The sequence below is a fragment of the Mus pahari genome, chromosome 14 (assembly GCF_900095145.1).
Source record: "Mus pahari chromosome 14, PAHARI_EIJ_v1.1, whole genome shotgun sequence".
NCBI classification, from domain to species: Eukaryota; Metazoa; Chordata; class Mammalia; order Rodentia; family Muridae; genus Mus; species Mus pahari.
The window spans coordinates 51,730,292-51,752,864 of NC_034603.1; the positions used below are offsets into that span (position 1 = coordinate 51,730,292).

The following is a 22,573-nucleotide window of genomic DNA, read 5'->3' on the forward strand; positions in this document are numbered from 1 at the left end:
ACCTCACCCCTCCTGAATCTGGAAGTTACAGGTATGCACCACCACCCCAGTTCTGCTGTGCTGGGACCTGAGCCCAGGGGACTCATGCGTACTAGGCAAACACTCCACCAACTGAACTACATCCAGCCTGTGGCAGCTCCTTCCCACACTTCCTATGATGCCGATTTTGTTCCCCGTTAACTATGGGCAGTCACTGGAATTTGGTCAAGACCTAAGACGATCCTGACTAATACAAACTGAAAAGGTTTACATGGCAAAGAATGCAAGATTAATTCAGCCTAACAATCGAGTCTGATACCAAAGGAATCTACCACCTGGACTCTGAAGTAGAAAGCCAAGTGCATCAGACTCAATTACCTGGCCCTGAAGAACACAGGACAATATGGGTTGGCAGAGATTAACTATAGGGTTTTCAAATCTAAGTCCAGTACAAGTGACCTTCAAGGCTGCATCTGTTGGATTCTTCTTTTGGTTTTTTTTTTTTTTTTTTTTTTTGTTTTTTTTTTTTTTTTTTTTTTTTNTTTTTTTTTTTTTTTTTTTTTTTTTGGTATTGGGTTTTTAAACTTTTAGGAATAAGTGTATTCTTCACTCTATTTCATTTCTGTTCTCAACAGGGAGAGGAACCTAGTAACAAGATGCTTGTGTAACAAGAAACTCATCATAGCCTGGCAGTGGTGGTGCTTGCTTTTAATACCAGCAGAGCCTAACAGATCTCTGAGTTTGAGGACAGGAAGGGCTACACAGAGAAACCCTTTCTTGAGAGAGAGAGAGAGAGAGAGAGAGAGAGAGAGAGAGAGAGAGAGAGAGAAAACAAACTCATTGTGAGGAAGGGACTTTAATGTTTTAATGTCAGATGCAAAACATTTATCTTTTCCTGCAAATAGCAAATATCTATGTCACTGGAATGCTGGGTCAACAGAAATCAAAGGGCAGTTAGTACATTTCCATCGTAGAACATCTCAAACACTGGAAGCTAGGACAACCAGTAAGAGCCATTCGATATGGAAACTGAATTAGATAGGGAAGCAATCCTCCTGCCTCCGCCTCATGAGTGCTGGACTACAGGAGTCACTGCACACATCCTGTTCTTTACTGTTTTGTCCCATTCCCCAGCTAAGCTCTACGCTCCAATGACTATGACTATCCTGACCACCCTGACCCTACTTTCGCTAAGACCCTGTTTACTTTCCTTAAGACGTTACAGGGCCAGTGGGACTCAAAGGGCTGGGACCCCCTAAAAACAAACCTTTATCTTAGCTAGGCCACAGACACTGGACCTGAACTGGTTCTTTTGGCGTGATCTGGCAGAGGCTGTCTACCTGTGGCTAAGTACGATAGAAAGGAAAACAGGTACAGATTAGCAATTCAAACATAAAATGCCATACACATCATAAATTGTTAGGATTTGTGTATTTTGTGAACAACACAATATGTATTTTGAAGGTATTCCCAAAGGCATCCTTTAAAACAGATGGATGAGCAGGTGCAGTGGATCACAGCTGTGATCCCAATACCGGGGAGGCAGAAGCAGCGGGGTTGGAATTTGGAGAGTAAACTCTTTTCTGAATTGATCAGGGACAGGGGGCAAGCACTATGAGTGTAGCCGGCTTTCAGCCAACCCTATGTGGCCGCAGAGAAGCGTGCAACGTTAATGAAAGGCCTCCTGCGAGTACCAGGTAGCCTAGTCTAGGTGGTAAATTGGGACAGCCATATCGCATTCAGTAAGTGTTTTTCTAAAATAAATGCAAAAGAGAGTGATCCAGTGACTCCCATCCAGAGACTCCGTGAATGGAAATGCAGCACTAGCCAGGCAAGAACGTGGCCTGTTCCACTTCCAGCTCCTTGGGGAAAAGTCACTAGGCATAGGCATGGGCATAGATGCAACCCCATAACCCCAGCACCTGAGAGACCGAGGCAAAAGGATTATAAATTTGAGACCGGCTGGAGCTATACAGTAAGACCATGTCTCAAAATGAGAAGAAAAAAAAAAAAAAAGAGAACCAAAACCAAAAAAAAATCCCCTCCAAAAGACAAAATACCCATCCCCCAAACAAGCAGACAACTCCTTATTCAAAATAAGGCTAAGCCTTTGAGAAATTCCAGAGTAAAAGGCCTGAAATTTTAGAAAGTTGGGCTCAGTAACCCTGCTTTCTGAAGTCTAGAGATCTGCAAAGACAGCTCTATCTTTTGCCAGGTTCCCACCACGTCTACTAATCCCCAAGCACTCTGTGGCATGCAGCTGCTCCTCAGGTCTCAGTCTGTCCTACCAGCCTCCCATCTGGGAGGCCACAGCTGCCCCATGTCCTAGCCAGATCTCTTGGCCAGTTCCCTCCTTCCCACTGCTGCCTACACCCCACCCTCCTCTGTCTAGAACAGCTCCCCACTTCCAATATGCCATCCCCCCTCCTTTCATCTTGGCCTCAAAAGCCCTCCTCTCAGGAAGCTTTCCTTAACCAAGATCAAAACTCTTCACACTGCAACAAATACCATCAAACACTGGAGTCTACAGTAGCCCAAGTCTCAGAACCGTGATTGCCTCTCACAGCGGAACGGAATCTGTTTATAACCAACCAGGGTGGATGGTGGTGATAAAATGCATTTTCTAAGAGATGACGACTAAAGAAAGAAAACCATTTCCACAAATTGTCCTTTTTGAAATAATTCTCTCGTATATTTCTATCTTATTTCTCCTCCTCCAACTCCCCTCCACCTCCAGATCCTGCTCACCCAACTTCAAGTTCGCTTTCAAAAAAAGAAAAACAAAATCAAAACAATAATAAGACAAAAAGTTGTCCTTTTTAAAGAAAGGAAGTTGCTCTTTTCTAGTCAGGAGGATGTTCGGTGGGCAGAAGAGCTGCATCAGCCTGACGACATGATTAGTCTGTTCTTCAGAAATCATGGTGGAAGAAAAGAACGGACACCAAGAGTTGTCTTCTGACTTCCAGGTCATGCCAAGTCAAGTGTGTACTCATTTCTCGCTCTCTGGATATCTATTAGCAAGTGACATACACATTGCTATCAATTACAAATCTCATTATGTACTGACACAGCACATCCTTACTGATGTTTGAATGTTTAAGGAGTGAAAGAATTAGCTGCTGGGGGTGATCTGTGCAGTCTGAGTTATTCCTACCTGCAACTCTGCTTACAGTGAGATAACCATGACTGTGCGTTTGGCTTGAGGACCACGTTTCAGATGTGGCAGAACTACTCATCCCACAGCCGCTGAGTCTCACAGAAAGCGGCTTTACTTGTGTTTGAAAGCAGCTTTTATTGCAGGCTAGCTTTTCACCACTGAGAAGTTAGGGTTCAGGTCTGAATGGAAACAGAGCTGGTTAGTTGCATCATCTCCATCCTCATGGGCCTGGTATCCTGGGAAACCCGGGCAAAGAGGTGAGACCAGGACACGGGACACACGTGTAAGCAGAGACAGTGCAGCGTGTTGAGGCGGACATCCAACAACCCAAGTTGTGCTTAAGTCACCAGAATATCTGACACACCCACAAATTAAATAGCAAAACATTTTAATCCATTAATTCTAAAAATAACAGAGACATTTTATATCCGGTGCCACCTCCTCAAGCATCGACTGCACGTCAGACAGCCAGACTGCAAAGTACAAAGCTAGACATTACAGTTAAAATGAAGCTTCAGACAGACCATCATGGGGGAAGAGTTCCACCTCTTCATCTCATAAACTAAGATGTCAGCATAAAAAAAGAAAAACTCCTTGAAGAAAAGGCTTTCCTGTGCTCTAAAAACCTTCATTTAAAATCTGCCTGCAAGAGGAGAAAGCAGAGTGAGTGCAGGAACTTCACTGTCTAGTGCATGGATCCGAGCTGGCCTCTCGGGGTGAAATGCTGTGGCCTGTGGCCCTTCTCCTTCCACCAAAGCCTTGATGTGAAGGCCCGTGGCTCTGTTCGACTTACAAGAGCTGCCCACTGGTGTTTAATAATAACTTGGTGAACACACACTCTGCCAACAGCAAGCAGCGCTTTACAGAGGGCAGAGAAGAAAGCAGTCATCAAGCTTAGACTCCCAGTGTCTCTCCTTGTTCTCACAGCAAGAATCCAACACAAGTCTCTGGAGTGTGTACACTGTCCTTTGACTGGTCGCATTCCTTTGCTCTGCACTGCAGAGCAGAGTCTCAGGCTTTTGTGATGTACCCTTCTCGGATGAGGAAGTCGTAGATCTTCCGGGTTTTGTTGACATCTATCTTGATGAGTGCCCTCGCCTGTGCCAGTCTCAAGCCTCCTTGCTTGTGACACTCGTTCAGTAGAGCAGACTTATATTCCAAGTAGGCTCCAGGTACCAACCTCACCACCTGACAGAGCTGTAAGACAGGACAAACTCAATAAACATTAACACTGTCATTCTTACAAATGAACCCAGCAGACCTAGCAACTCCAAAATAAAAAAGGGGGGTGGTGGAGGGGCTCAGCAGGTAAACACATTTGCCACCATGATTAACGACCCACGTTTGATTGCTGGGACCCACATGGTGAAAAGAGAAAACCACCAACTTCACATTGTCTTCCGACTTCCACAGCATCCCAGGGCACACACATGCCCCTCCCTTCCCCCCACATACTCAGAATGCATTTGAAAAAAATGTGACATCAACCTCCAACTATTTATGGGAGCTGTTGAGTGGCTGAACCACATTCCACTTCCTCCCTTCTCTGGAGACAGACGCTCAGGAAGAAAAAGGCGGGCTGTGATGGTGGGAGAGCCTTCAGCAAGTGACAGCTGGCTCAAGGGTCGAGTCAGGGAACAGATACAGGTCCCCCGAGGAGCTGCTAGGCCTGCACACGAGCTGAGTGCTAAATGCCTGGGGTGGACACCTAGCACCATTTTGACACTATTCAGGGAAATGACATAAAGCCCATCAGGGCATTGATTTGTGGTGGCACTGCAGTGACTGACTGGATTCCTGAGTGTAAGTCTCATCGTTATAGTTGGGATTAGCAGAAGAGAGTAGCCTATGCTCTTACCATCTTCTACCATGGGGAGGAGGCCATCTTTACTGCGATTGCAGAAAGTAGGTTTAATTCAGTTCACCTGCCATTACTCAGCAAGGAGCATTCTGAGTCACCATTACATTCCAAGCAGTAAAAAGATGCTTGGAATGCCAGACTATTCAACGCACGCACACTGAGAAACTAGTGTGTGACTTTCTTTAACACATACTTCTTTCTACGACCCCCCCCCCCAATGTTTATTATTTCTGATGGATACAATAAGACTAGTAAAGGTCCCTGCATCGTAACTTCTTTTTTGTTTGTTTGTTTGTTTTTCGAGACAGGGTTTCTCTGTGTAGCTCTGGGTGTCCTGGAACTCACTCTGTAGACCAGGCTGGCCTCGAGTTCAGAAATCCACCTGCCTCTGCCTCCTAAGTGCTGGGATTAAAGGTATGCGCCACCACTGCCCGGCGCATCGTGACTTCTTAAATGCTATGGACCAACAGGTGGGGAGGCAGACACTAGGAACTGCAGTGGAGCAAGAGACTAGCTCCTCTTCTGTTACATTTTTTGTTGGTTGGTTTGGTTTTGAGACAGGGTCTCTGGTAGTGCAGGCTGCCTTTGAACCCACGAGATAGTTGAGAGTTGTGGGTTGGCTTGAACTCCTGATCTTCCTGCCTCGGGCTCCAAGGACTGGGATAAAGGTACTGCCCAAGTAGATTTGTGTTTATTTTGAGATAGCCTCTTTGCTAGGAGGCCTAGGCTGACCTTAACATCTCTTCCTGCTCAGGCTCTCTAGTGCTAAAATTAAAGATATATTCCACACTTGTGCAGACTTAAGTGTCAGAAACAGAACAAAGCAATACAGGGACAATTTCCTGATTATAATATTAAAGAAACAATAATTTTTAAAATCAAAATTAATCTATTAATGTGCCGTAGGTGTGTTTGTGTGTGCCAGTGCACCTGAGAGGCAGAGGTAGGCAGATTTCTGTTGAATCTGTGGCCAGCAGCACTACATAGGGACTTATTTAGTTACAGGTCAGTCAATGTTACATCTCGAGACCCTGTGCACCTGTGCAACTACATATGACACTGAATTATTTCCCCTACGCTTATAAACATGCCTTGGAGACAACTACAAAAACATTTTAAGTGATGGTTACATTGTTAGAATAAATGCAGAACTTCTCAAAGCATCCATTTTAATAGGAAAGTCCTATTTTCATGTAAAAGCTACTTTAGGTCTACAAAAAGTCTGACTTACACTAAATGCTCAATAAATGCCAGTCGCCGCTGTTATTTGGTGGACATTGTTACATGAGCTTCTCTCTGAAGGGGAAAGGCAGCTGCAAGATGAAAGCAGCTTTCTGGTGCTTGCCAAGGTTAGCTCTTTAGCTCCCAGGCTTCTCAGACAAGAGTGGAGCATGTTAGACAAGTGCAGTGAAATAGGTTTGACACTATAATGAATTTTAATGAGAACTGATGAAATTAGTCAGCCCCTCTTTTCTTTCCTCCAGTTCCCCTCCCTTTTATTACCTCCTTTTCCTTTTCATTGAGTTTCTCTGTACCAGGGAGGCCCGTGAGGTTCAATGGTGGTGCACTTCGTCTTCCTATGGACATAAATTCAAAAGAAGAAATATCTCACAGAGGTGTAACTGTTCAAGAGTAAAGCAGAAAGCTTGAGCCCACTCCTTTAGGCTGGTTTAGCTAGCTCCTCAGTCACTAAAGAGGTTTGAATGAGAACAGCCCCAACAGGCCGATATTTAAATGTCTAATCCCCAATCGGTGGAACAGTTTGGGAAAGATCAGGAGGTGTGGCCTCAATAGAAATATGTGACAGGGGGGGGGGTGCGCTTTGAGGTTACTCCCAGCGCGTGCTCTGCTTCCTAACTGCAGGTCAAGATGACGGCCCCCAGCTGCTTCTGCTGCCATCCCTTGTCCCGGGTCATGGACTCTTAACTCTTTCCAACCATAGCCCAAATAAACCCTTTCATTTATAAGTTGCCTTGTTCAAGGTGTCTTATCATAGCAATAGAAAAAGTAACTAATACAGTCACTTTAACATTCATTTGAAATAAAAATAACAATCTATATGCTCTCTGATCTATCAAAATACAGATACGATTATGTACACCTTCGTCTCAATGACTGATCGGCATATTGGAGTCATTAGTTATCTGTTTCTCTCAAACAGGTTCCTTTAAATTCTGGAACCAGAAGTTCATCCTGAACAGAAAGGGTATGTTCTATCTGTCTTGACAGCTGAGGAACAGAGACAGGAATCCTTCAGGAGATATTCTCTCTTGTCACTAGTCTCCAGCAGGACAAGTCACACATGGTAATTAACCAAGTACTATATACCTTAAGATCAAAGGCAGAGTCACCACCACAGGCCTTGCTTGTTCGTTTATTTTTCTTTGAAAAGAAGTGAGTGATGTTTAACTCAAAGATCCACACTGGAACAAGCCAAATGTTATATTTACTATATAGTAAAGCACTGACCAACTTAATCTCTGAGAAAGAAACCGAAGCAGGAGGCAGTCAGGCCAGACTAATGCGTGGTTTTGTTTTGTTTTGTTTTTAAACTGTATTGTGATGAGCATAAAGTGTGTGTGGTGCAAGACACGGATGTGAGGTCAGAGGACAACTGTGTGGTGTTAACCCCACTTCTAGCTTTAGCAGCTTGCTAGCCTTGTATCCAAGCATCTCCCCCTTGGAGCCATCACCTGCACCTGGTTTTATTCTGAATTTAGTCTTAGGATGAATGCTCAGGCGGGGGTGGATGCAATAAGGTAAGTTTTATGAGGACTGGCACTGGAACGGGGCAGAAGGAAGGAATTTCTTCATTTGCTCTGGAAAACCTGATTCTCAAGGACATCAAAAGGGCTGAGGGCTTATCCCGCTCAGAAATGGAGATAAAATCATGGACTACCTCAAAAGTCTCCCAAGGCTAGGCTACAATCATGGATGCTGGGCTCCCAATCTTCACTGCCCGAAGAGCAACTCAGAGCATAAAGGGGAACCAGGAATCTCAACAATGACACAAGGGGGAGGAAGGCGGGCAGGTAGGCTAACACCAACTTAGGAGGAAGTGGTGAGTGAGTGCTGGTTAAAGACATAGAAAAACAAAACAAAACAAAACAAAAAAACCAAAAACAACAACAAGAAAAAGCTGGGTACTCAATTCAATTAGCAAGTATTAAAATTTTTAAATGCTGCTTTTGCAAAATATCCAGGTTCAGTTTCCAGCACTCAATTAGGGAGCTCACAACTGTCTGTAACTCCAGTTCCAGAAGACCTGATGGCCTCTGCAGGAACATGTGGTGTGTGTGTGTGTGTGTGTGTGTATCAATATCAGGCACATACACTTAAAAAAATTACTTGAAACAAAGGAAAATAATTATCTATTAAGTGCCTGCATCTGAGCACTATTAGAAAAATATGGAGACATTGTTTTCTTTGAGACAAAGTCTCACTATGTAGCCCAGGTTAGACCCAAACTTTCCCTCCTCCTCAGTCTGTCTCCCAGTGCTGGGATTACAGGTGAGTGTCATCATAGCTAGTGTTACAGAAAAAATTTCAAAGGTTTGTGTTCCAGGGAACGGTGAACTGGCAACGGGGTAGCAGGAGCGGTCTGGATATTCAATTAGGGGCAAGGGTGAGTGGCGATTAGGACTACAATTTTGGCTGAGGAACTTCCAACTAGTGTCATCCCCAAATACGTTGTCACAGACAACAGTCACCGAGAATCATCAGACTACACTGGCTTAGTTTTGCTCTGTCAATTTGGAGCAAACTCAAAAGGGGGTAAAGTTCAGACACAGAAATTCTCTAAGTCTCTAACTTACAAGAAATCCTTGATTTTCTGGCAAGTGACCTGCTGCTCATGTCAAATACAAAGTTCTTCATTTAGCACCTCCCATGCCCACTGCAACTCTGCGACAGATACTCCAGTCCTGACTGTAAACCCCAGAAGCATCTCCCGAGCTCTGCTCTGACGGAGAAGTCTGAAGGCACGCTGGTGTCCTAACTGTGGCCACAGCTGGTTATGGTCACTCCACCAAGAACCATGCTCCACAATGGAGGGTGGCTGTGCCCCCATGACCCCTGGAAATATAGCTACCCTAGTCCCCACTTGCTCTGGGCTGGGGACAGTGCAGTACCTGAGAGTCCTGGGCTCAATCTCCAGTGCTGAAAAAGAAACAAAACAAAAACAACCCACAAGCCACTCACGATAGTCTGAGAAACCATACCTGAGTTGGAAGCCATCAGAACAGAAGGACTCAGCCCAGAGTCACTAAAACAAAGAAAGGGAATTCAAACTTAGGTCATATCAAAGAAGGATTTTGGTTGTTGTTGTTGTTGTTTTGAGACAGGGTTTTTCTGTGTAGCCCTGGCTGGCCTGGAACTTGGCCTGAAATGCAGAGATTCCCCCTCCCTCTGCCTCCCAAGTTCTGGGATTAAAGGCATGTGCTACCACTGGCCAGCTCAAAGAAGGTAATTTTGAAAACCCGCACAGGAAGATCATCCAAGAAAAGCTAGAGTGAGACTACATGGTAGTTTTACAGCTCACTGTACGGAAAGAAAATGTACTCCAAAGAGAAAAACGTTTCCTTTGCTAAGGGCTCTTAACAGGGGACATCACTAAAGCTATTCACAAGGAAGGAGAATTTTAACAAAAACAAAACAAAACAAATCACACCACTATCTAAGTGGGGAGAGATATGGGTAGGAGGGCCGGATAGCTTAGCACTTAAGAGCACTGACTGCTCTGCCACAGGTCCTGAGTTCAATTCCCAGCAACCACATGGTGGCTCACAACCATCTGTAATGGGATCTGATGCCCTCTTCTAATATGTCTGACAAGTTACAGTGTGCTCATATAAATAAAATAAATAAGTCTTAATATTAAAAAGAAAAAAAAAAAAGAGAGATGGGTATGAGAGGGTTGAGACGGTGTTACTGTGTACCACCACAACCAACTATAAGTTCACTAATTTTTAAAATCATAAGAAAAAAGGAACAGAGAATTGCATAGGACCAGTTTTGCTTCGTAAGCCTGCCATTTCTATATAGTTTTTAGATGGATTAATAAAAATTCTCACTACTCTTCTATCCAGAGTACCCACAAAAATGCCCACAAATATATGACAAGGGCAAAGTATTCCAGAGGAGTGCTTCCTTCGGCCCTGACTAACTGCGCACATGTCAGCCTGCCGGCGGAGCCACTGCTGGCACGCACTGCTGTCCTGGATGTACTGCAGAACTTCTGAGAGCATGGTGCGTTTAAGGCGCTCCTCCTCGCGTGTCTTCTTCAGGTGATCATATGTCCTGGCACCTGGAGAGTAGAGGATGCATGACTGCAAGGCAGCACAGCAGAGCAGAGGGCCTCGAACTGGGCTCAGTCAACACTGGCCCTTTCAAGTGCATGTCTGCATCTGGAATCTCCTTTTACACTGAGTATTTTCATTCCCTGTCGAGTTGACATTTTTGAAAGAAGATTCCCAAAGGTACAAATCAATGTTACTCACGTTCTTGCCTTGGGAAGTGCTTATAGTTTTACTGTTTTCATCTGACCCAGGGCTTTAGTGTCCTAAGATAGTCCTATACCACTAAACTATATCAGCTATACAGTGCTAAATGAATACATATATTCTTCATCGAAACCAATTCCAATACAACAGTAAAGCCCTCTTTGTACTAAGCCTCTGTTTTCCACAGGCAGAGACCAGTACCAGGCCACCAAGCTGAGTCATCGGAGTCCAGATGCACCCTGCTCTGCTGCAGAGTTACTCGGGTGTCTTCTGCACATCAACCACACCAGTGGCTTTCAATAATCTCAGAGACTGACGGAGCACCCCAACCCCAGCCTTGTGCTGCCTAGGCACAGCCGTTCCTTAGGACCTGGAGCTTCTAGTAACTAGCTCAATAATCTCTTTAAACTCCGATTTCTTTATTAATTTGAAGTGACAATACCCCATAAGCTTATCATGATAACCAATGACTTGAAGGTGAAATGTACCCTATGGACCTGGTACACCTTAAATAAATGTTAGATATTTACTGCTATATTAATACAATTATGACCAGCACCTTCAGTAAATTGGATGTAATCACGATACCCCAGTAGAAGCCTGTTAAATAAAAATGGTCAGGCTGTACATGATTAAGTTTTAAAAGGCTGAATGAAACATATGAATCACATAACCTGTCCTGTGTGTGTTGACAGGGTCTCACTCTACAGAATATACTAAACAGACCAGGCTGGCCCCAAACTTGCAGAGATCTACTTGCCCCTGCCTCCCAGTGCTGGGAATGAAAACATGAGCTCCCATGCCTAACTAAGATGTTTTTTAAAGAGCCAAAGCAGAATCCCATCTCTAACACAGTGTTTCTTTTTGCTGTGTGCCATAACTTTATTTTTATCCTGATAATCTGATGACATTTATAGGAACTAAACAGATGAAACTTTGCTAGGAAGTTTAAAAACTCACCTGAACAGCTCTTTGTTTTTCTGTTAAGTTTTCAAGACTTCAGAGTCCCCTCTTACATTCACAAATAACGGGCGCTTTGATACTGCAAGCAGTGGAAACATACTTACTACAAAAATTGGTAATGCCTGCTGTCCTATATTCTTGGAGCCTCTTGATTTCCCTTCGGAGTTCAAATTCCACTGTTTCCCCAGGAGAATAAAGGAGAAAAAAATGGAAAAACAAATCAATGGCAAGGAATAGTTAGGTGTGATTCAGTGACCCCACCATATGTACAGGCCGGGGGGCTTCAGTGACCCCACCATACGTACAGGCTGGGGGACTTCATCTTAGGAGGCTTTTCCCCACTTTCCTTTCTCTGTCTCTGTCTCTGTCTCTGTCTCTCTCTTTTAAACAAGGTTTCCCCATGTAGCCCTGGCTATTCTGGAACTCACCAGGGAGGCAGAAACAGGTAGATTTCTGTTAGTTCCAGAGCAGCCTGGTCCATATAGTGAGTTCCAGGATAGCCAGGGCTATATAATGAGACCCTGTCTCAAAAACAAAAGCAAAAAACCCCACAAAGGGGAAAAAAAAAAAAAGCAAGCAAGAAAGGAAGGAAGGAAGAAATCCCCCCAAGAGTTGAGAAGAGCCTACTCCAGCTGTCCTCCAAATGTCATTTCTAGAGGCAACAACTGGACTTTAGGAGACACCTATAAATGTGAAAAAACAGGCTCAATTCATAATATTTTAGCAGGGTGGTGGTGGTATACACTTTTAATTCTAGCATTCCGGAGGTAGAAGCAGGTGGATATCTGTGAGTTCTAAGACAGCTCTACACAGTGAGTTCAAAGACAGTCAAGGCTACATGGAGAAAAACCCTGTCTCAAAAGAATAAAGATTTTGGGTTTTTTTGGTTTTTTTTTGTTTTTTGTTTTTTAATCTAAATGTCCCTTTGCTATCTACTGTGATAGCATTTCTACTCACACAGTCAAGTTCTTTGATGCAGTTTGCCTCTGGATGAGGCTCCGCTGCACAGCAAGGACAAAGCTTTACTCAAGCCTTTTCCTATAGGCACCAAAGAACACTGCATATTCCATCAACCAGCACACAGCTCAAACTACACTGCTATATTATTTTGTGATAGAACATTCCAACAAGGGTGCTTTTTAAACATGGGATGAAGGAAAAGCTACCCATGGGTGTGGTTCTCTGTAGTGACACATATGCCAGGAATGATATAAACTAGGACAGGAAGGAAAGAATAGTCACCCGATACCAACCACGCAAACGCTGACAATCAAGGAAGGTGTTTCCCCAGGACAATCAACCTGGCTCAGACAAATGCCTGGGATGCTTCCTAAGAAACATTTGCACAATGAGAGTAATGATAAGAAAATGTTTCTAGAAAATCAAAACAACACAACATAAAAACTTCTCAGAACTGAAGGTGTGGACCTGGTGGGAACAGAGTGACATGGTCCTAGCCCCTGGGATAGGGCCCCAGTGTGAGCCTACAGGAGATGCAGAGTGTGGTGTGTCCCTGGTGGGGCAGAGTGACATAGTCCCTGCCCCTGGGACAGGGCCCCAGTGTGAGCTTTCATGAGTGTCGATGCTGCTGTGGGGAAAAGGCTTGTTTGTGTAATAATGTACACATTTCACATTCCTCCGAGGAATGTCCTCCCTGTTACGATAATGACTTCATGAGAATTAGAAAAAAGATGAGTCCAGGAATGTAGAATGTGACTATGTCTCCACAAAATGGTCAATGTTGGGACCTTCAGGACAGCCTTTAAGGTTATAGGAAAGAACTCTAAGTACATGAGTTAAAAATATATATAATTTCTCAACTATGCAAAATATAAGGATGCAATATGAATTATGAGGGGCTTCATGAATTTAAAGGAACAAAGGCAGCTACACTATGAGTCAGATTGTCAGAAAAACACAAAGACAGGCAGATTCTGGGGTTCAAGGTCAGTCTAAGCAAGGTTAGGCCCAGATGTGGTAAAAATGGCAATTTCAGGGTCCCACACAAGTATTTTATAATCTGTGCTTAACAAAGGCACACAGATTTCTGAATTCTTTTGCAATGTTAAGAAAAAAATGTAGGCTTGCTGTCACATAAGCTGATTCATAAGATAATCAAAAGGAAAACCTGGAGCAAATGACTGGATTGATATGTAAAATAAAAGAATGGACCTGTATTCTGCAAGAGATGAGCTATCCAGAGAATTTTTTAAAACAAAAAGAGAGAACTGTTGGAGAACTGACAGAAACAGAGACAGAGACACAGACAGACACACCCACACAAAGAAGTAGGGCATGGACAGAGAGATCTCTTAGAATAGCAAGCAAGCAGAACATAGAGAGATCGCCACGGAGAAAGCAGAACACAGAGAGCAGCAGACTAGAAAAGCTAGAGCACAGGCCATCAGTTTGGACCCACGGTTTGACTTTGAGTCATTTGTTTTCACTGCTCCCAGATACCTCTTCTCTCAGAACCCTTCTCCACAGTGAGGCTGGTCCTTGGCAAGGAGCCAAATAAATATACAGCTCTCATGTGTGTTGTATAGAAACAAGCCCCCCGTGCAGGCTGCCTCAAAGTCTTTGGCCTTTCTGCTTAAGGGCTTCAATTTTTTTTTTTTTTTTAATAGTGGATGATTCAATTATAGCTGGGACGAATGCTCTCAGGAACATCATAGACAGGCCAGAGGAAGAGGGAAGGACCATTTCCACAAGTCAACAACCCTGTTCCCATGACTTAAACAAGCTTTAATACTAAAATGTTTATAGGCAAAACAAATACAGTATTTGGAATTGGCTTCAGAATAACCAGCTCATGGTCAAGAGGGAAGGGCACGGACAGTCAGATGATATTGGATAGCCACTGTGCTGAAAACCGCTGAGGATGGCCACACAGATATAGTTCATCATGTTCCCTCTGCTTCTCGAGATACCTGACACGTCCTATAAGAAGTTAAAACTGCTCCACATGGTGACACACACCTGTAATGCAGTTCTAGGAAGGTGAAGGCAGGAGGGTGCTAAGTCAGACCTAAGCCTGGACTACTTAGGAGCTTTTAGGCTACATACACAGCAAGACCCTGTTTTAAAACAAAGACAAAAATAAAAGATACTAAAAAAGAAACAAACCAAAAACCCTCTACTAACTTGTAAGTTACTAAAGTTTTTTGTCTTTGAAGTAGATGTGGGTGTGCGTGTGTGTGTGTGTGTGTGTGTGTGTGTGTGGTAAGATGTGGGTGTGTGCCTGTCTGGGTGTGTGCCTCTGTGTGGTGCACACATGCACAGAGGCCAGAGGACGACATCATGGGTTCTCGTAACATCATTTTCTACCTTATTACTTTGAGACAGTCTCTCAGTAAGCCTGGAGCTAGGTGCTGGCCAGCAAACCCCAATTCCTCTGCTCGCTCTCGTGCTCGCTCTCTCTCGTGCTCTCTCTCTCTCTTTCACACACACACACACACACACACACACACACACACACACACACACACACACAAGTTCCTAAAACCACCTACATGCATGGCTTTCAATGAACTTGTCATGCTCCACGGGTCCCACAATCCTTGCAAATCTCCTCATTGTTTCATAAAGGTCTTGAACCTCCTTGGGATACCGCCGTTCCATTACTGAAGAATTGAAACACAACACGTCAGAGAACATAGGTGCCTCTAAGTTTGTGACATTATTTTTTAAAACAGGAAGTGAAACGCAAGGACATTTTCCTATGCTCACATGACTAAGATGCCCATGACAGCATGCAAACAGAACAGCTGAGAACACAAGTCATTAATCATAATTACAGTGTCACAGCACCTCACAGAAGGATGTTATCGGGGAGATTGTCGCTACTACTAAGTACTATTGATGTCCCTCCTCATGCCTTTTAATTTGCATGGGACCAGGCACAAGACCAGGTACTGCCGTCATGAGAGAAAGGGAATTAAAAGGGCAGAGCCTGTGTTATCAAACAACGCTGGCCCAAATTTCTGATAAAGATTAGTGCAGGAAAACAAGGAAAGCAAAGATGTAAGAAACCATTCAACGAGGTGTAGGGACACCAGCGAGAAATCAGTCAAACCTTGTCTAAAACAACAACAACAACAACAACAAAAGAAAAAAAAAGAAAGAAAGAAAGAACCCCCAACAACAACAAAAAACCCCACCAACAACCAAAGAATATTTATTTCATCTGGAATATCCCTGTGTGACAAGCTGATTTATGCTGCGCTGAGGCAGGCACTCTTCCAATTGTGAGACTCCCCCAACCCCTCTACTGATTTTCCTTTAAAAAAAAAAAAAAAGAGGGCTAGAGAGATGGCTCAGTGGGTAAGAGCACACTGACTGCTCTTCCAGAGGTCCTGAGTTCAATTCCCAGCAACCACATGGTAGCTCGCAACCATCTGTAATGAGATCTGGTACCCTCTTCTGGTGTGTAGGCATACATACATGTAAGCAGAACAATGCATACATACATAGTAAATAAATAAATCTTTAAAAAAAAAAGAAAAGAAAAAGAAAAAGAAATTGCATGAGTGCTCAGCCTGCATGTATGTATGTGCACCACATGTATGCCCACAGAGATAAAAAGAGGACATCAAAGCCAGGCAGTGGTGGCACACACCTTTAATCCCAGCACTCAGGAGGCAGAGGCAGGTAGATTTTTGAGTTCGAGGCCAGTGTGGTCTACAGAGTGAGTTCCAGGACAGCCAGGGCTACACAGAGAAACCCTGTCTCGAAAAACCAAAAGAAAAGAAAAGGAGGGCATCAATTTCCCTGGAACTGAAATAACACATGGATGGTGGTGAGCCACCGTGTAGGTGTTGGGACCCAAACCCTAATCCTCTGAAAGAGCAGCAAGTGCTCTTAATTGTTGACCATCTTCTCCAGATGTGAAAAATGTTTTTATAACCTGATGACCAAGGTTATGATTAACACAGTTCTGAAACCAGACTGTCTAGAAAATGACCCATTAATATTGATGCTGCAATTACTATAACAATTAATTCTTAGGCAATGTTGTTGACTATAAATGAATGGCTCTTCACTGTCACTGTGGATAAGAGCTACCTCCAATACTTTTGGTTTTGTTTTGCTTTTGGTTTCTGTGCAAGGGATAACATCTCCTCCAATATGCTAGACACTCTTTACTAGTGATTGACAGCATCAATCCTGTATCAGAACCTTGAATTCTTCCAGAGTGATGCTAGCTAGCATGCAATGTGTTAACACTCCCACAGTAATCCAAAACCACTCAACAATGTTAGAAAAATTTAGAATAAAAAGATCAGCTCATACTCACGTCGGAACTTCCTAAGGTTGACTAATCCGTGATCTCTTATAATCCTAGAATTAAAAAGAAAAACAAAACACAATAATCTATGTGTTAAAACTAAGTTTCAGGTTGGGGAGTGGTGGCACATAGCTTTAATTCCAGCACTCAGGAGGCAGAGGCAGGCGGATCTGAGTTTGAAGTCAGTCTGCTCTGCAGAGTCAGTTCCAGGACAACCAGGACTACAAAGAAAAACCCTGCTTAAAATAAACACAATAAATGAACTAAAAATTTTAGAAGTTTCACATTTGTGTCTTCTATGCGGTGGAATATCAGGGTCCTGAGAAGTTAGTCTCCACACACTTCTGAATTAGCCTCTAAATCAGCAGTTTTTAGCCTGTGGGCATGACCCCTCTGGGAGTCACATATCAGGTATCCTGCCTATCAATACCTACATTATGATCCATAACAGCAGTAAAATTACAGTTATGAAGTAGCAACGACATAACAATTTTATGGTTGGAGATCACCACATGAGGAAATGTGTTAAAGGGTCAGAAGCACTGGGAAGGTTGAGAACCACTGCTCCTCTTGGGACATAGAGGACTTGCACAGATGACTCAGTTACTACTGACAAATGCTGAAAAACATGTGTCTGTCAAGATGGTAAAGGAATCTGTCACTATGATAATAACCTATACAACTTGTAGAAATGATAATTAAGAAGAGTCACTTAAGTGAAATGTTAGCCGAGATCCAAGAAAGGACACAATGATTACATATTAAGCATTTATAACGACAATGCATTTACCTACTTTGAAGCCACTTGAAATACAGACCGACCATGTTTAAAAGGAAGAACAACATGAATGTAAGACTTCACAGCAACTCTCAACGGCCAAGTTCTACAATACTCTGAGTGCTAAACTAAGCAAATTCAATAAACCACACTGGTTACACATCCAGAACCTCTGATTTATACCAGAGGTGTTTGTGACTAGCATTGAGGCTTCTCATGGAGCGGCTGGAGCTTCTGCAGCACCTCACAGAAGCTGTTCCAGACATGCTGGAGAAAGCATCACACAGATCCTTCAAGTCTCTCCCAGTGACAGACATCTCCTCTTTATTGCAGATACAACTGAATCCAGAAATAAGTACTATCACAACAACAAACATGTCTGTGTACATGGCACATTCCTGCATAGTCTTTCTTAACTGTTCGCCACTGTAATACAATACTTAAGATTTTATAATTTTTATGTCTTAATGTATATGTAACTGTCTGTCTTCTATTTATCTATTTACCTACTATGAAAATTAGAGCAACACATTTGGGGGGTGTCTGAGGATTATCCTGGGGCCTTACACTGTTGGTGAGCTAGACTTCCTGTCCTTGAGGGTCTATTTCGGTCTGCTGGAAAGGAAAGAACAGTAAAGCTTGCCAAAATTTCTTTAAAACATTTATGGATCAAAGCTGGACAGTGGTGGCACACACCTTTAATCCTAACACTCTGGAGGCAGAGGCAGGTGGATCTCTGAGTTTGAGCATGATCTACAGATGAGTTCCAGGAAATCCAGAGCTACATAGATAAACCCTATTCCACGCACCACACAGGGTGGTGAGTACAAGGTCACAAGGTAAGCCACAAGTAGAGCGTTCTTATGGACAACATGCAATCGACAGTCCAAAGGTGAGAGAAAACATGATGGCTCTCCCATACTTACTTTTTTCTTCTTTGCCTCTCTTTTAACCTGGAATGATAGATATCCACCACAGCCATCTTCAGAGCTATAAATACAAATGTACATATAAATAATAAACATAAAAATAAAAGTTAAAACAAAAAATTCCCTGTCAAACAATTATTTCTAAGGGAGGGTGTTGATTCAGAGTTTTGCCATACTGGCTGGATTTGAATTTACAGCTATCCTCCTGCCTCTCCCTCCCAAGAGCTGGGATTATAAGCATGTGCTACCATACCTGGCTTAACCAAACCTTAACTATTTTATAAAAAATATCTGAGCACACTAAATTTCTCCATCATATTGTTATCATTATTTTAGTAGCACTAGCAACCAAGCCCAGACCAGGCAAATGTTATTGCTGTAATGGCACAGGGTTCAGCTAAGAGACAACCACAGGACAGTCCTGATGGACAGCGTTAGCATGCTGCTGAGTTCTGTGCTCTAAATGAAAAGATACATTCAGCAGCTTACACACTGCAAAGCCATGCCTTGCTTACTCGTGCTCCAACCCTTCTAGCTTTGGTGCCAGTGAACGAGAGGGACAACTGGAATCAGTGCCACTCTTCTGCTCTATCTGTCCCCACCACACTCCTCACCACATTTTCAAATTCCACCAGACTATACAATCTAAAACTCTCACAACCATTTTAAGCTTTACATCCGGTTGGATAGCCCTACTCACATGGCACCCATAGCACTTACATATTTTTGCCTTTTTCCCATCTTTTAAAACTCTTACCTTGGTTAACAGCATTACAGCAAAGCTAATTGTCTAAGACAGAAACCAACCTGGAACCTCTTTGCCTTCTTTCTACATAGCCAGGCATCTCTTCCTGCCTAATCCTATCCCTCAACATGGGCATCCTGCTTCTTGTCATCCCTGTGCCTCCTCATAGAAGAACGTTATTGTATCATACGGACTGTGCTCCCTGCCTTCCCCAACTCCCTGCCCCCCAAACGGGAGTGAGGATTATTTTACAATACAATTTGTTGATGCAGCGCCCTTGCTTCTAACTACACCACACCACTTACAGGAGCTCAAGTTCTACACGGTACACGGTGTTTCCTATTATTCTTCCGTGGTCCTACTACAACATGCTCAGAAAACAACCAGCCCCAGACCACACACTGCTAAGGAAGGATCAGGGATCTAAATGCAGGTGACTGGGTCCAGAGCTGCTAGAAAAACAATGAAGTTGGTCGTGGTGACCCACGCTTTTAATTCCTGCACTTGGGAGGTAGAGGCAGGGGGGTCTCTGAGTTTAAGGCCAATCTGGTCTACAGAGCAAGTTCAAGAACAGCCAGGCTACAAAGAGAAACCCTGTCTAAAAAAACAATGAACCTTCCACCTGTTGGCTGTTAGTGGCATTACTTTCTCTGTTAGTCCTACCCTAAACCTGGCTTAATAGTTTATTAATAAAAACTTAAAAGTCAAAAAAGAAAAAAAAACTATGGAGGAGGGGATGGGATGGGAGGACGGTTGGTGGAGGGTTAGCTGGGAAGGGGAATATCATTTGAAGTGTAAATGAATAAAATTATTAATTTAAAAAAATTGCACAGGCAGGTTATAATTAGAAGACCTCCGGGGTTAAAAAGTGCAGACTAATTATTAACAATTCTAGAAGAAACACTGAGTAGCATATAACATAGCACCGCACTGCTTAATAACCACTCTTCATGAGAGCCTGAAAGCACTGTAATTTAATGACTTCAGCACACTCTAGAACTATCTTAAGGACTTAGTGTGTCTTTAAGCTTTGTGTAAGTGTAGTGTGGTATCTGTGTTTTCATTACTGAGTATATTCAAGGAGGTAAGGCCCTCAGCGTCTCCAACAGCCTGTCACCACGTCAGGCAACATAATTTCAAAAAAAAAAAAAAAAAAGAAGCAGTCTTTCTAGCGATGAATTTGAATATTCATTTATCTTTCAGCAAGTAAGCTTCATTCCGAATTCATCCCAGAGCCCCTGGAATGCTGGTAATTCAAAAGCAATACAATCTCATCTTCACCCTTTATACAGATGTCCATGTTCAAGATTAGCCCAGGACAGCAATGAGTCATGTTCTATTAATTTTAAACATTGTTTTCAAACAAATTCTTATTTAGCACAGTAAGTTAAATCTCACCTAGCTGAGCCTCCTACTATAGACCCTGCTACCTTTCCCAGCAAGAGTCCTTGGAGGTCCCTCCACAGAACAGTTTGAAATCTACATTTCTATTCAAATCAAGCTATATGACTGAAGGAGAAAAAATAGGACCAATGAAGTAAGAGAACAGAATATTGAGACAGGCTGACTCCATGACAGGCTTCAAATTGGCAGTTCAGGAGACTAAGCCTAGCTCTCTGTTTCTGTGAACTGGGTAAGTCTAGGCAAGTCGATGACTGAAACCCCAGGCCTCAGGCAAACACTCAGAAGCTGCCAGCCACCTGGTCTGAGGCAAGGGCAATGGGTCAATAACAGTTTCCACCCTCCCACCCCCTGAGTCTCTAAATATAAAGCCAACCAATTAAGATAAAGGCCACCTACCAGGAATTCCCCTAATGTACTTTAAATTGGGCCTTCGAGCTCAATTGGGTGTCTCCATTTTGGAGATCCCAACATCCTGGACTTCTACAGAATAAAATGCTCTGTGCTTTTGCATACTATTTGAGTCTGGGGTATCATTCTTCAGCGAATCATGGACCCTTACAATATAATGGTGCATAAAAATCAGCATTTATTTTTAATTGTATGAAGGCAAAGAAAAGTCTTGAGCCCTGTACCATCCTGGAAAGCTGCAGCAATGTAATAAGATTTATGTGGGCACATGCAATCGTATCACTTAGAAGATGGTGACAGAAGTACTAAGGTTCAGGGTAGCCTGTGCTATGTAAAAACCTGCACACATACCCACCTCCCAACAGATTTAAGGGATGGATTCTCAAATCCTTAAGGCAACAAACATCTTTTTCTTTCTCTCCATCTCTCCTTTTTCTCCCTCCCTCCCCTTCCTTCCTTCTTACCTATTTACCTTCTTCTTGTAGACAATCTTACTAAGTAATCTTAGCTGGCCTGGAAAGTTGTCCTTGAACTCACAGAGATCTACCTGTTTCTCCTTTGCCAGTGCTGAGAATAAGGGCATGTGCCACCAAACTCTGTATTACAAACTTAAGAATGAAATATTTCTTGATTTGAGAAATTCCTGATACCATAGGAAAATCCATACCCTGTCTTTGTTTAACAAAGCCTGTTTGGTGGGCAGGTTGTGGAAAGGGGAAGGGAACAAGTCCCTGACATACAGTGTGACCACAGACAAGGATTAAAGTTTCTTATGACAATGGAAGGACCGAGAAGAAACGACTCCAAAAAAAAAAAAAAAAAAAAAAAAAAAAAAAAAATCTAAAAAAAAAAAAAAAAAAAAAAAAAGAACAAAAGTCATCATAGTGGAAATACCCACATTTAGGCCCTTTAAATCCTTCACTATCTATCCACTTAGATATATTCTATAGAAGAGAAGTATCTTGGAGATCTTAGACAGTGCAAATTAGAGATAATTTTGATAAAGACATTTCTGTAATTTCGTAAAATGCTAATTTTACTTTGTTGTTTCCTGAGATTTGTGTAGGAATGACTAAATTAAAACAGAAGTAACCTTGGGACTGTACTACAAAAATAATCTATAAATAAATACTGCTAACCACTGGTTCTACTGCCTGATCATTTCAGTGCCATTGGCTCCAGGCAACAAGGGAAGAAACAGCCGCAATGGGAGGAGAGCTGGCATTCTACCAGAGAAGAATTAGTACTGGAAACGACCCCCTTTCTTACAAAGCACACTCAGCAGCAAAAACTGCAAGATCTTAACAGCATAACAGCCAGGGAGGTGCAGGGCAGGGTGCGAAGAAGGCAGCCCTGTGAAACCTCTGAGGACCTGCACGAGTTGCCAGACAAACTGGCCGGAGACCACTACATAGAATCACCCAGAATCTACCCACTGACACAAGGTCCTGAAATTTCAGCTCTGGGGGAAGAACAGTCGCCCTGTGATTACACTGGGGACTGATAGTTTCCAAATGGCTGGCCTTAAAATATTTTAAGAAGTGGGCAGCTCCTTCCCACT

At 43.0% G+C, this 22,573-nt stretch overlaps 1 protein-coding gene across 1 annotated transcript in view; it reads right to left on the bottom strand.

Annotated features, from left to right (window-relative positions):
- Positions 1 to 3,507: 3,507 nt before the first annotated feature.
- Tada2a (transcriptional adaptor 2A) overlaps positions 3,508 to 22,573 on the bottom strand; it is a 51,423-nt gene continuing 32,357 nt past the window's right edge. Inside the window, exons 9-16 of the mRNA XM_021212147.2 lie at positions 18,453 to 18,516; positions 16,758 to 16,801; positions 14,974 to 15,084; positions 11,566 to 11,637; positions 10,170 to 10,302; positions 9,218 to 9,261; positions 6,501 to 6,574; positions 3,508 to 4,333 (exon numbers count right to left, since the gene is read on the bottom strand). Coding sequence (XP_021067806.1) covers positions 4,148 to 4,333; positions 6,501 to 6,574; positions 9,218 to 9,261; positions 10,170 to 10,302; positions 11,566 to 11,637; positions 14,974 to 15,084; positions 16,758 to 16,801; positions 18,453 to 18,516 — 728 coding nt within the window. The 3' untranslated portion in view covers positions 3,508 to 4,147. The remainder of the gene's footprint in view (positions 4,334 to 6,500; positions 6,575 to 9,217; positions 9,262 to 10,169; positions 10,303 to 11,565; positions 11,638 to 14,973; positions 15,085 to 16,757; positions 16,802 to 18,452; positions 18,517 to 22,573) is intronic.